Source organism: Urocitellus parryii, chromosome 6 (genome assembly GCF_045843805.1).
Source record: "Urocitellus parryii isolate mUroPar1 chromosome 6, mUroPar1.hap1, whole genome shotgun sequence".
NCBI classification, from domain to species: Eukaryota; Metazoa; Chordata; class Mammalia; order Rodentia; family Sciuridae; genus Urocitellus; species Urocitellus parryii.
In genome coordinates this window covers 96,558,220-96,572,393 of record NC_135536.1, presented here as the reverse complement: position 1 = coordinate 96,572,393, position 14,174 = coordinate 96,558,220, and the positions used below count along the sequence as shown (strand labels likewise).

The 14,174-nt window shown below is 35.3% G+C and overlaps 1 protein-coding gene across 2 annotated transcripts in view; it reads right to left on the bottom strand.

The window, feature by feature from the left end:
• Window positions 1-13,554, bottom strand: part of Usp8 (ubiquitin specific peptidase 8) — a 58,032-nt gene extending 44,478 nt beyond the window's left edge. For both annotated transcript variants that reach the window (XM_026391831.2, XM_077799764.1), the window contains exons 1-3: window positions 13,448-13,554; window positions 3,489-3,657; window positions 1,802-1,946 (exon numbers count right to left, since the gene is read on the bottom strand). In XM_026391831.2, the coding sequence (XP_026247616.2) occupies window positions 1,802-1,946; window positions 3,489-3,592 (249 nt within the window). In that variant the 5' untranslated portion in view covers window positions 3,593-3,657; window positions 13,448-13,554. The remainder of the gene's footprint in view (window positions 1-1,801; window positions 1,947-3,488; window positions 3,658-13,447) is intronic.
• Between the last annotated feature and the right edge of the window lie 620 nt (window positions 13,555-14,174).

The window sequence follows — 14,174 nt, the reverse complement described above, 5'->3', positions numbered from 1 at the left end:
TTTATTTATTTTTTTGTCTTGAGACAGGGTCTTCCTAAATTGCTGAGGCTGCCCTCCAACTTTCAATCCCACTGCCTCAGCTTCCCAAGTCACTGGTATTACATACAGGTGTGCACCACTGCACCCAGTTTACACTTTCTTTAGGCAATTCCATATTAACAGATTTTAACCAGCATATAAGAAGTTTGAATTTAGGCAGACCTCTGCTTCTCATCTGCAGATAAGTATGTCTAAAAATCTTAAAAGATGTTTTTCTCTAACAAGTGTGGTGACTCTTGCCTATAATCCCAAAAATTTAGGAAGCTGAGGCAGGAAGATTGCAAGGTTTGAGATGAGCCTCAGCAATTTAGTGAGACCCTCAGCAACAGAATGAGAAGCTGTCTCAAAATAAAAAATAAAAAAGGACTAGGGATGGGGGCACTGGGGAAGCAGCTCATGGTGGAACGCTGGCCTGAAGCATATAAGGCCCTGTGTTTGGCTGAGGAACACCACCAAAAAAAAGGACAGGGGATGTAGCTCAGTGGTAGAGTATCCTGGGTTTAATCCCCAACACAAAAATACATAAATAAATAAAAATGTTTCTCTCATGGCCAGAGTAATTCATCAATTTGTGAACAAGCAGATGAACTTCCAAATGCAAAAGGACAGTTTTTCAAAAACTAGGTCTAAAACTTGATAAAAAATATTTTCAGCATAATTTCACTGGTGGGGAAAAACATGACTTATCAACATTAACTACAACATTAAAATTATCTCTTAAGTAACAACCAAAACAAATTATATTAGTCATGCTATTCTAGGGAAAAAAAGGTAACTTCAAATAAGAGAAATTTTGTTATAAGTTAATTTAAATGAGAAGGCAATTTGACCACCAGAGAGTAAAATAAAAATCTGAATATTAAGAATAGCTTCTTATCAGTTAGTAAATCTATAGACACCCCTTTGCTATTATGTGAGAGCAAAATCATTCCTAAGATGAAACCAGGGCTGGGGATGTAGCTACATGGTAGAGCACTTGCCTAGCATGCTTAAGGCCTTGGGTATAATCCCCAGCAGGAAGAGAAAGGAGAAAAAAGTGGAAACCAATACAACATACTTCCTCTTTCTTAATATGACCTCTACATTCTTTGCCTGTTTCTAGTACAATTAAAAATGAAACCATTTTCTCCATCAACACCTATGCTAGTCTTCATTTACATTGCCTCCATCCTCCATCACTACCCATGGCTTCAACAAATGAAAGGTCAACAACACCTATTCAACAAATCAAGAACAGAACATAATTTAAAATTAAAGGGTTTTAGAAGTGATCAGTATTAATGTTATAAGCTGAGATCTAATTTAACACATGAGTAAACTCAATTCTTCCACTTCCACCTGACCTGCCAATAATTTATTAAAACAGAAAGCAGATTATGAGTCTATATATTGCTATAAACTTGTACTAATCCAAGGTAAAATAAAAGTGCATGCATATGGGAATGCACATGTATATACATACATATATATTTAAAAATAATAAAACATATCTTTAGTTTGCTTTTTCTATCAATATAAGAGTTGGAACTTGACGTTGTATAATGTGATCTAAATTTTGTTGTTAGGCTAGGGATGCAACTTATTGGTACAGCACCTGCTTAGTATGACTGAGGACCTGGATTCAACCCCCAGCACCACAAGGTGAAAAATAAAAAGAGGCGGCAGAAAGGAAAAGAAATATCATTGTTATTAAAACATATAGGGGAAATCCATCATTCCATTATGCAGAAACAGCAAATAAAAATGCAAAAATAAAAGGTACCTGCTGTTGCTTGAAATCAGGTCTTTTTTTGATCAGATTATAAACAGACACATATTTCATATATAGAACATAAGCCCTTTCCTCATCACGATCTAATCTGCATTCTTCTGCTGCCTTGAAGATCTTCAGGGCGCTGTGTACATAACTTAAAATTAAGAGGAAAAATAATTAAAATACTTGACATTTGGGAAAAAAATTATAGGTCATATATAAATTCACAGATAACCTTGATAGAGTAAATTTCATGATTTAGGTTGAACTACTTCAATTGGTACATAGTTAGATATGTTTGGATGTAACCAACTTAAACCACTTCCTCTGGGGTACGGGTGATCTCAGATATAAGTCAGACACTGCCAGAAAGGAATGACCCATTTTAGGTCCTATTTCAAAAATCCTTCTGTCCTTCAGCTTTGAGAAAGCTTAAAAGTGGCTTTATATTTCCCACTGTTTCCTATTAGAAAGTTACATACAGGAGTTAAATAGAACTGCTTTCCTTGTCATCCATCAATACCACCAACTTAGCCCCTAAGAAATAATACACAATCCCTCTTAATCTTCCCCAAAAAGGTTATCTTAAAAATATATATATATTAAAAAAAAGCCCATTTTTGTCTTGGTAACATTTAGAAATTTCAGTTCATTTTGGGATTTTTCTTTCCTGATCTTTTTTTAAGCGTTTTTACCTTTCTCTTGTAATTTTTGATGTTTTGTTTTCTTCCCATCAATTTATTTCCCTTAAAAAAATGACTCATTAAGATGTCCCTGTGCATTCATAGGTTTCCATGGACATCTATTTATTGGTCCATTTGAGATCATACACATCAATATTGAGACCCTCCTATGTATCTTGTCATGAAGCACCTATTTTCCCCCTTAATTTATAAAGTCTGCTTTCCCAAAATATGGGGAATATGGTGTCTAGGTCCACTTTGCTTTTGAAAAACTCATTTTTGATTCTATAATAATGTGGTTACTTATTTATCTCTTAATCTCCTTTGTTGGTCAAAATAAATTCAGAATAAAAGTTCTGTTGTTGTCTTCTGTCCCTTAACAGAGATATAACTAACTGGTTTACAATTTTATTGATATATTATTTTTAGCAAAATTATATTTCCAGTAAATACTGAAATAACCAGATGACTATTATATTTTATTCAGGCCAGATTCTGTAATCTCTATCAAGAAGGCATCATCTCTAGCCCTGCCTCTGCAGGTAGATGGATCCTCAAAAACAAAAATACACAGAATAAATCATTAAGTTAAAAGCCAAGGTTGAACTGACACAAGATAATACCTTACTGAATAGTGAACAAAAACTACCTATTACTTCTCTTTTGATCAAAGAAAGATTATGCTAGCACCATAACTCACATGTGTAGTAACAAGAATAAACATCATTTTACAATGTTTTATGAAAAGACAATGGTTTATAAAACCCTCAATATTCTTTGTCTCTTAAACATATGATCTACTATACATACTGTCCAGAGAGCAGTTATTATGCATATAAGCAAAATATATATATAATCTGTGAAGATAAAGTTAAGAACTTCTCTAAAGTCTTACTGTATTCATGTGATGGTATTATTTTTCAAATAAACTTTAAATTGACTATTCATCTAACTTGAATAAGGAAATGAACTAAAATTAATATGATTCAATCAAACTAGCAGAGGATACATACCTCTTAGTGCTTATTTTCTCTGGTTTAACTTCTGTCTTCTTATTGAGGTCTTTTAGTGAAGAACTGAGGTAGAGTTCCTTAGGAACTGAAGCTACAGCAGGCATGATGAATAATCTTTACTTATTCACTTTTACAATGGGTGGTGTATTTAATGAAAAATAGTTGTTTCCTGAAACAAAACAAATAATTCTACTAATTTTCCCCACTCAAAATAAAGCAAAAGAGCAGTTAAAAAACTCTTGGGCTGGGTGTATGGCTCAGTAGTAGACACTTGCCTAGCATGGGCAAGGTCCTAGGTTCTTAGGTTCAAACCTATATATAAGTAAGCAAACAAAACAAATCAACAAAAACTTCTAAACTGTATTCTTTGCAAACAGAGTTAATTTTAAATGATCTTGAATATCTACTTGGGGAGTTCAAAAACATAAAGTATTAATAAACAATTTTTTTTCAAATTTTCATTAAATGAATTATTTGTATCATTTTGCGTTATTAGGAAATTTAGCTGTTAAATTAACCAGCAGTAAGAAGAATAAGAGCTTTTCAGTTTCTTCTATTAAGACTACATTAAGGTAGAGGAAATTTTCATCCAGAAATACTTTTTTCTCACTGATAATATCAGGTTATAAAAAAAAAAAAAGCAAGTTGTAGGCAAGGCCATATTATACAGAGCTAGGAAAAAAAAGAACATGTTTATTTCTACCAGAAAACATTAATGTACTCTAGTTTACTTTGTAAAGGTCTTTGATGTTTTGTGACATTTTTTTGTTTCCTTGTATGCTCTGGCAAATTCTGAACAGGAAGATAGAGCAGGTAGTAAAAAATGAAGATAAGAGGAAGAATGGCTAGGTATGTATCAATTTATCAATTAAGTTGTGATATGTGTGTATGCATAGCAGGAATGCTTGCAGATGGGGCAGATCAGGGGAGCTCGCCAAATGGGGATTCTTGGCAAGACCGTATGTGTCACCAAACAAAAACTTCAAGGACCCAAATAACTTTGTACAAAAATTAATGTTAAAGATAAAGCATAAGCAACAATATAATACAATATACTATGATATCAAACTATGGAGTTATAAATAACATACTATAAGTACAAATAATGTAATATAAGAAAAATTAAGAGAAAAAATTAAGTATGACTACAGACTACAGAGATCTTGGAAGTGACCACAAAAGAGAAAGCAGTTGATATACTGATGATAGAAAGCTTCCAATAGAGGTAAGGAACAATATGAGGAAAGAGTTAAGAAAGTAAAACATATCTTTAGAAATTAGCTGTTACAGAGAATGAACAAGATCTACTAAGCAGCAAAACCTGAAAAAATAGTCTTGAAACAGATTTTTTTAAAAAGACCTTGAATGTCACACTGAAGCATTGGTAATGAAGAGCCACAAAAAGATCTTGAAGAGAGTTATGCTATCCAAATTAACAGAGTACAAAATTAGGCTTAAGAGACTGGAAATAGGAAAAACACTAGTTAATGATCCTAGGCAAAGATGACGAAGGTCAGAACTAGGGCAGCTGAAATGGAATGGGAGGTAGCAGATACAAGAAACACTGCAAAGGTATAATGACAGAACTTGGCAAAATGATTAGACATAAGGAAGAAAAGTACAGGGATAACATTATGATGTCACCAAGGGTTTTGGCAAGAGCTTCTAGGAGAAAAATTATACTTTTTAAGCTGCCTTTTCTGTCCTTATTTGATTTTTTAGAAGAGTTCAACAATGTTCTCCAAAGTCCAAAGAACCAGTTGCTTCTATTTTTATTTACAAAATTGTATATGTTATACCGTGGAATTACGATGCTGGTGTTAAAAATACTTCCAGCATTGTTTTAATTGCTCTTTCACTTCCACAAGCACATGCTAATGCAGAAGTCAAACAGAGGGTAAGGTTTTTTTTTTCCTTAATCAAATGAGAAAGAAAAGAAACATATCCAACCTAAACATAATTATTATGTTTTTTATGTCATCTGCATTTTGCCATTAAAGAAAACTCAATATGAACTGACATAAATAAATCAATGCCAAAATAACTAAATGAATTTCCTTATTTTGGTTGTAATAGTTTAAAACAAAGAAAAAAGCAGTAGCAACAATGGCAAGCCAACTGATTCCTATTCAAGAATACATGTTCATTAGCTACGGATGTTAATTTATGGACTCTGTTTGGATCTAGAACAAACTAAATATAATAATATAACCCAGTAACACTATGTTATGCTTCAAAAAATCACAAATTTAAAGAAAATAAGTATACATAAGAAAAAATTCTTTTAAAAACAAAAAATATTAGAGATGTGTAAATCTAACAAAGATTAAGAACTCCAGCGTTAGTCTAAAAGCAAGATCCTGACAACACTGAATCTTTCCACAAACAGATGGTAGATTAGATGACTTGAACCACAAAATGATGATTAAAAAGTCTTCTCTAAAAAAACATAAAAGTGAAAATTGAGGTTCACAGTCACTAAATTGGTCCTGATATCCTAACTGGGGCTTTACAACAGCCACTGTCAAGGTCTCAGTAACAATAAGAGTTTTGTCTTTCTTGGTCACCCACCATCTCTTCCCATATCTGCTCTTCAGACAGTTGTACTTGGTACTCAGTACTGTATCTTCTATCTTCTGAGACTCTGGCTATCTCTTAAATCTCATATAATCCACTCCACACTCTTCAATGCAAAATGACACAGAGAACTAAGTACTGATGAAATAACATTTTACAATAATCATGAAGTATTAAGAAGAGTCAATCCTCTCTCAAGATTTAATTACTGCTAGGACTGTGGCTCAGTGGCAGAGCGCTTGCCTAGCATGCATGAGGCACTGAGTTCGATCTTCAGAACCACATCACAATAAACAAATAAAATAAAGGCATTCTGTCCAACTACAACTACCAAAAAAAAAAAAAAAAGATTTAATTACTGCTAAAACTTCTGCCATTTTCTAAGCATATACTATGTCTATCAATGTGCTAAATGCTTGAAGACAGTGTTTTTAAAATCCATGACATCAACTCAGGTTCAGTGACTCACACCTGTAATCCCAGTGACTCAGGAAGCTGAGGCAGAAGGATTGCCAAATTCAAGGCCAGCCTTAGCAACTTAACAAGACTCTCAGCAACAACTTAATAAGAGCCTGTCTCAAAATAAAAAGTAAAAAGGGCTGGGATGTAGCTCAATGGTAAAAAGCATCTCTGGATTCTATCCTTGGTACCCCCCAACCACAAAATTCATGACATTGCAATTAGCATTTTAAAAATATGCAAAATAGAAAATATAGGAGTATGGCACACATAGTGAAAGGTGCTGGTACCTTTAAGAGGTAGGGCCTAGTGGGCACTTCCCTTGGAAGGTATGAGGCATGAGGGACTTGTAGGACCCCAGTGAGTCCCCAGTGTACCTCTCTGGCTCCCTGTCTCACCATGTGATCTCTCCCTCTCATACCCACTCCCAACATGTCATCCACTATAATGTGATGCAGTTAGGGAGGCCTCTGCAAGGGCCAGTGCTATGCTATTTGGACTTTTTACTGCAAAACTGTGAGCTGAACAAACCTCTCTTCTTTATAAAGTATCTGGCCTCACATGACTCATTATAGTAACAGAAAACAAACTGATACAATGTATATAAACATATGTATACAATACTGGATTAAAATATAAAATGTATTTCTTACTAGAGGTTATAATTTTTTAAAACATTCTAATCTCTCTCATTACAGTAATGCTACTTCAAATGTCATCCAAAGACCAATGGAAAAGTATTTGTTAACACTCCTGATAAAATAGGAAGCTTGTTATAGAATGTACATCAATTAAGCACATTGACCTTTTTATAGTAGCAAGACTTTCTCACCATAGAAAACAGTGCATTGACTTACATTATAGGGCAGGCTTTTATCTTGACACTGAAGGAAAGGACTTTAAATGATTCAGACTGGCTACTTTGAATAGCACTACTCTAGGGGACATAGAGAATAGGCCTTCAGATTACATATCTCTTTGTCTAGTTGCCAAGAACAAATTAATACTCATTAATAAGTCACAAATTAATTGTTACACTATACATTGTGACTCTAGTAACTGGAAAGTCACGAGGTGAGGAAAATTCAGTATAACTAGAAAAGACAAAGCTGCTTCCAATCCAGAATGTACACTCTCATCTTTCATGCTGGCCTTTCTTCCTTCAAAAGTCATCTTAAGTTTCACTTCTCTGTCCCTGAAGGATCTAGCTCCTGGAGTTCACTGTTTGGTCTGACCCCTAAACTGCTTGTTATCTGTATTGTTCCTTCAGTGTGGTATTTGGACCAAAGGACAAGTATGCAGACATGAGGCAGAGAAAGAAACTGGCCCCAAAGATAAGATTTAACTAAGAACAGAGTGAGAAAAGAGGGCATTTCAAAAGAGAAACACCATGAACAAAGATACAAAATCAGAAATTAGAACAGGAGGGGCTGGGATGTGGCTCAAGCGGTAGAGCGATCACCAGGCATGCATGCGGCCCAGGTTCGATCCTCAGCACCACATATAAACAACGATGTTGTGTCCGCAGAAAAAACTAAAAAATAAATATTAAAATTCTCTCTCTTTAAAAAAAAAAAAAAAAAAGATGGTTGGATGCCGAGGACAAAGCCCTGTCTTTCCTCTCCAATCCCAACCCCAAGTGCCAGTATGATTCCACTTAATGTGAACATGGAAAAATAAACTTTTAAAAAAAAAAGAAAGAAATTAGAACAGGAGAAAAATGAGGTATACTGTAGAAATTATTGAGAAATAATCAATTGGATCAAGGGAATCCACTGATGTCTTTGTATCCCTGGCACCTACCTAGGTAGTCCTCACCGTCAACACTTAATAACTGTTAGGTAACAATAATAATTAAATTATATTAGATAAGGAGATAGTAACATTGTGAAGGACTTTTGAAGCCATCCAAAACTGTTTAACTCAGCAGGCAATAAAAGCCAGTTCTTGATGAAAAAAAATATTCTCAGTGTGGTCAAATCGGAGATTATGCAAGTTGTATTCAAAACAGACAGGAACAAGGATACTATGGAAAAGAACAGCTAGAAGACTACTGCAGGAAAAAAAAAGACAAAAAGGCAGAAACACGCTTTGGTAGAATACTGATTAAAATGAGTATTGTTTTGCTTATAGACAGATAAGCTCAATATCTCCCTCCCTCTCCCCGGCCCCTTTTTTCCTCCCCTGTGAAACGTGAAGAAGGTAATGCTGTAAACAAAAAATGAATAATACTGTAGATTAAAAACTGATCCGTTTATAGCAGCATTTCTCAACCTAATAAAATTGACACTTTAAACCAGATAAAACTGTTGTGGGAGGTTGCTCTGTAGAGTGTAAGATGTTGGTAGCATCCCTCCTCTTCCCATTAAAGCCAATACCCAAAAGTCTCTGGACACTGCCAAACATCCCCTGAGGTACATTACTCCCAAGAAAGAACCACTGATTTACAGGAAAGTACATAATGATAAAGAGAATGGTGTCTAAAGAAAGATGGCTTGACACAGGTATAAATATGTAATTAATTACAAAGTAGTTGAAAGACCAGACATTAAATCTGTGTATCAACTATTAAGGCACTAATGTTAATTTTTATAATCCCAATTATTTGGGAAATGATGAAGTAGTGACACTGAAATGAAGCTATCTAGGATTTGGTTTAGAACAATTCTATTTTCTTCATTTTTTGTGTAGTATATTTTAAAACTTCTATAGTACTTTTAAAAACATAGACATCAGCTGAGTGGACATGGTGGTGCATTCCTGTAGTCCCAGCTATTCAGAAGGCTTAGGCAGGAGGATCATTTGAACCCAGGGGTGGAGACAACCTTGGCAACATAGCAAGATCCTCAACTCAAAAAAAAAAAAAAAAGAATAAAAGAATAAATACATTTTTAAAAAACAAATAAACAGACATCATATGTAGTAGTAACAAAAATCAGGAGAATAAATCATCAAGGAAATGAGCTGTTTCTATTCAGCTGACAATTTACTTGAAGGATCCAGAACTGGTGAGTCTAAAGGAAAAAATATTCAGAAAAAAAAGCAGGAGTCATTACAATGAAGGAAAATCAGGAAAGTGCGGTATCATGGAAACCAAGGAAAGACAATTCCAAGAAAGTTTTACAGAGTTCTTAAAATACTAAGGGGGGGGGGGGGAAATAAGAGTGAAATAATTATCCCTAGGTCTAATCACAAACAACATAAACAAATTTAAATATAGTAAACATTTAGACATTATGGTAAACATTACGATACATGAGGTACAATGTTGAGCGCTACAAAGAATACAAAAATATATACATATATACAGTAGAGTTTCTACCCCTTACTATGAAAGACAAGTAAATAATGGTAATGCTTAGTGCCAAAATAAAGGAACTAGCAAACCAACTCAAAATCTGTTTAGGGACCATTCCTAGAAACAAAAGATTTTCTAAATTAGATGTCTGGCTACACTTAAAACTTTAATCCATTTCTTTTATCTTCTCCTTCATTATTTGCCCATTTTTTTTATTTAATTGTGTGTTTTTTTCTGGAAGAGGAGGTTACTGGGAATTGAACCCAGGTACACCCCCAGCCTTATTAATTTTATTTTGAAACAGAGTCTAAATTGCCCAGGATGGCTTCAAACTTGCAGTCCTCCTGCCTCAGCCTCCCAAGTAGCTGAGATTACAGGTGTTTGCCACTATGCCCTGCTCCCCAATTTTTTAAAATAGCTGCAAAGTAGGTAAGTAGGGAACCATACCCCACTATGTACCCAAAAAAGGAGTGGGGGAGAACAAAAGAAAGAAAATGATATGGCTGTTAGTCCTAGCTATACATTAAAATCACCTTGAGAACTTTTAAAAAATATTGAGGCCCAGATCCTATCCCTCAATAGTTAAGTCAGAATCTTCAGGGAGGGGCTCTACACATAGATATTATAAAAAAGCTCCCCGGGTGAATTCTAATGTTCAGCCAAGACTAAGAACCATGAACATAAAGAAAAGATAGCAACAAATATTTCTAGAAGCAACGATAGGAAGATGACAACTTATTTCCAACTGAAATCAGCATCTTAAATCATATACTCTCCAACCTAATAAAAGAATGAAATCCTTTTCATTTAAAGATTCTGTATTGAGAAATTAAAAATAAGAGCTCCAGGAGTCCTATGCCTATAACTTTTTTCAGACTGTTATTTTGAAAATAGTATTACAATATGTAACAATTTCATTTCACTATAATAGAAAGACATGTATATTTGCTCATTATTGGTGTGTTCCAGAGAGTTCAGTCTTACAAAAAACTAAAGTGTACTGTGTTAGTCAAGAAATGAGACTTAGTTAACACTGACTTAATTCACTGTATATTAGTACTGTTTCACTTGAATTAGTATGATTTCAAGTACAGAATTCCTAATACGTTTAATATAAAATTTTACCATTTACCACTAATACATTTAATACTAAGGGAATGTTGTAGGTCTTAGTTTTATTTTCCATTCATTAATCGCATGTTGTTTAGCAAATTCCTTAAATTCCCCTAACCCACACACCACTACATTTCCAGTTTACTTGTATCTGCAAAATGAAATAAAAACAATCTCTCTGCTTCTATAGGATTGCCATCTGTATTGAGTTAAAATATATAGAGATAATTTTCTCTAAAAATTTTTAATATGCCATAAAGATATAAAGCACTATGATGAAAGAAATTAAAAGTGTACCTTATTCTTCATTGACTATAGAAATCTAAATATAAGTCCAATACAACCTTGTCATCAAAATTACAGTGAGCTAAATGAAGATGGCCACAAATTCTTCGGTATTTTTTGCTTCAAAAGGTAGGAATCTGGCTGGGGGTATAACTTAGTAGTATAGTGCTTGCCTATTAAGTGCAATGCCCTGAGTTCCCCAGCAACACCAAGGAAAAAAAAAAAAAAGCAGGAATGTGGGGAGTCTATCTTCTGATGGGGACACAGCTCTTTGGTTGCTTTAACTAGTAGAGTATATTGGAAATACTGCTGTGACAATTTCTAGGTCCAGGCTTTTAAGATATTAGCAGCTTATTCTTCCTGTGTCTTCAAACATGTATTCTTGGACTCCAGCAATCATGCTGTAAGAGGTTCAAGACACACTAAGAAGTTATGTGTAGGCACACCAGTTGAACTCCCAACCAACATCAATTGCCATCCGTGTGAGTGAGCCAGGAATCCAGTTGAGATTTCAGGTTAACTCCAACCCTAGCAACTTATTTGACTACAAATTCATGAAACCCTAAGTGAGAATAACCTAAGGCCAGTCAGCCACAAAAAACATGAGAGATACTAAATTGTAGTTTTAAGCTACTGTTTTTGACTGACTTATGATGCAGCAAAAGGCAACTGGAATAATAGTGAAACTTCTTCCTTTTTTTACTGAAACAGGGTCTCATTTTTTTTGTCCAGGGTGGCCTTGAATCTTGTAGCTAGAACATAAAATACATTTTTTTTCAAATGTTTCCTTAATTATATTTAATTTTATTAGCAACTAATATTTGAATGGGCTCTTTTCCTTTGACTTCTACAAAAATGACTGCATTTTCATATAGAAAACCACATAATAAAGTCAAATGCTAGATATTTTATTTAAAAAATTTGATAGGCTGACTTTATTTTTCAAGTATCTTGCTTTAAGAAGTCATTTTGGTACTTTCCCACTATGTACACATCAATAAACAAATGCCCATGATAATTAATAAAGTTCAAGTAAATATATTTTAAAATGTTTTTCAAAGCACCTTTAAAATATTTTTGTTTTTCTTATGCAGTTTTCCCAAATAAAATACATGTCCATGTAAAATTCTATTAATGACAGATGTGTGGCAGGATTCTTACTAATTTTAAAGATACACATAATGTGTCACAAGAAGAGGAATACATTATTTCACGCAGCCATACCAGTTTGATAAAAATATACAACAACTGCCATCACCTTATTGTAATGATGAGAAACTATCATGAATGACACTCAACAGTGAATCTTAAACAGACTCGGATGAAATGAAAAATTTGCTTATACTGCAAAGCCGCAGAACAAGTCTACAACAGGAACACTTCTTAACAATTATCACTTGACATCTTTAATGCAGAGCAAGATATATACAGAAATAAGGATGCTCTGCAGCTTCAAAAAAAAAAAAAAAGAGTAAACCTTCTCTAGTAGACATCTCTTTGATCTGAAACCCTTAAAGCACTTAACAAATATTAAATTCCTGAGGCTCTACAACACCTCTGAGAGTCAGGTAAATATTTTGTGAGTGATTAAGTGACTTATTCAAGGTCACAAGGATAAACTGGAGGAAATAAACCCAGGAGTGTAGTCTGCAGCTTTATGTATAAATACATAACTGCAATCCAGGATTCTAATAATTTCCTCGGTACAGTAGAGGTGAAATTAACTTGTCCGTGACACAATCTAGGATATTAGGTATATTTTCTAAAGAAATCCTTCTGCTAGAGGAAGTCAGTTTTAACTCTGATTAGCTTATTGAACTCATGCTTTCACTTCACTAAAACCAAGTGTGGCTGGGGCACAGGAAGAATTTGTAAACTGTCAGGGGTTGTAGTAAGACCTGGGATTGTAGATACACAGAAAAAAAAAATCAGAAAACGGAGTAATGAGGAAAGAGGTCAAAATTGGATCTTAGTGTCCATGCGAAAGAAGAAATGGTCAAGGCCACCTTCTGGGACCGGAAAACCACACGAAACTTTCTGGGCAACCTAGGTGGGCAGCTGGAAATGTTAGAGGTTGGGCCTTTCCTCTACCAGCCAGTTCTTGGGGTCGTCCCATCTCCGCGGGCAGGGCTAATCTCCCTGGTGACCAACAGCTAGTGGAAGGGTAGAAGGTTCACCGAGGACGAATCCCCATGAAACAAAGGCCAGAGACCTGACCTGCACTCACCGTAGCGCCGGGCGTACTTCACGAACGCCGGCCTCCCTGCCACAGGCCCATCTCCCAACAAACCGAGGAGAACTAGCCTTCGCTATCCCGACGGAAACCAGCCCAGCTCATCCCCTTTTCCCGATTTGCATTGCGTGGCGACGCGTCGCGTCCCTAAACGTCACGGTGGGGCGGAGCTTAGCGTGCGTGGCCGTGGCTCCTCCCTTTCCCCCGCCCCGCCTCTGCCAGTGAGGCCCGCGCTGTAGAAGGCGGAAGCACTCCAGACATTCTGGATCATGAACGTCAGCGGATGCCCTCAACACCATCGGCACACCCCGTTTCCAGGAATTCGCCCTAATGTCACTTCTCATCTTGGGTCTTGCCGCGAACGAAGCTGTGTTCTTGCATCTTTACGAATTTTTCTCAGTTTGAAAATTAGAAAAAAAATAGAAAGGGGGATTTGAATCACCCGATATTTTGGCTAAACATTCCCGAAGCCAAGCTGTGATGGGAGAACAGGCTTGATCCTAAAACACTGTCATGTACGCACTTAAGTCACTTAAATGCCCGGTCTTAAAAAAACAAAAGAGTTCTTAACTTTCTGACCGAGATAACTGCAGAAAAAGGTGATTGGATCCTCCGATTATCTGTTAACATAAAGTTGCTTGAAATGTCTTTAGTGAAACCGTCCTAGATATGTGTTCAAAAACAGTAACGAATAAATAGAAGCACCCAGACCAACGGTGTT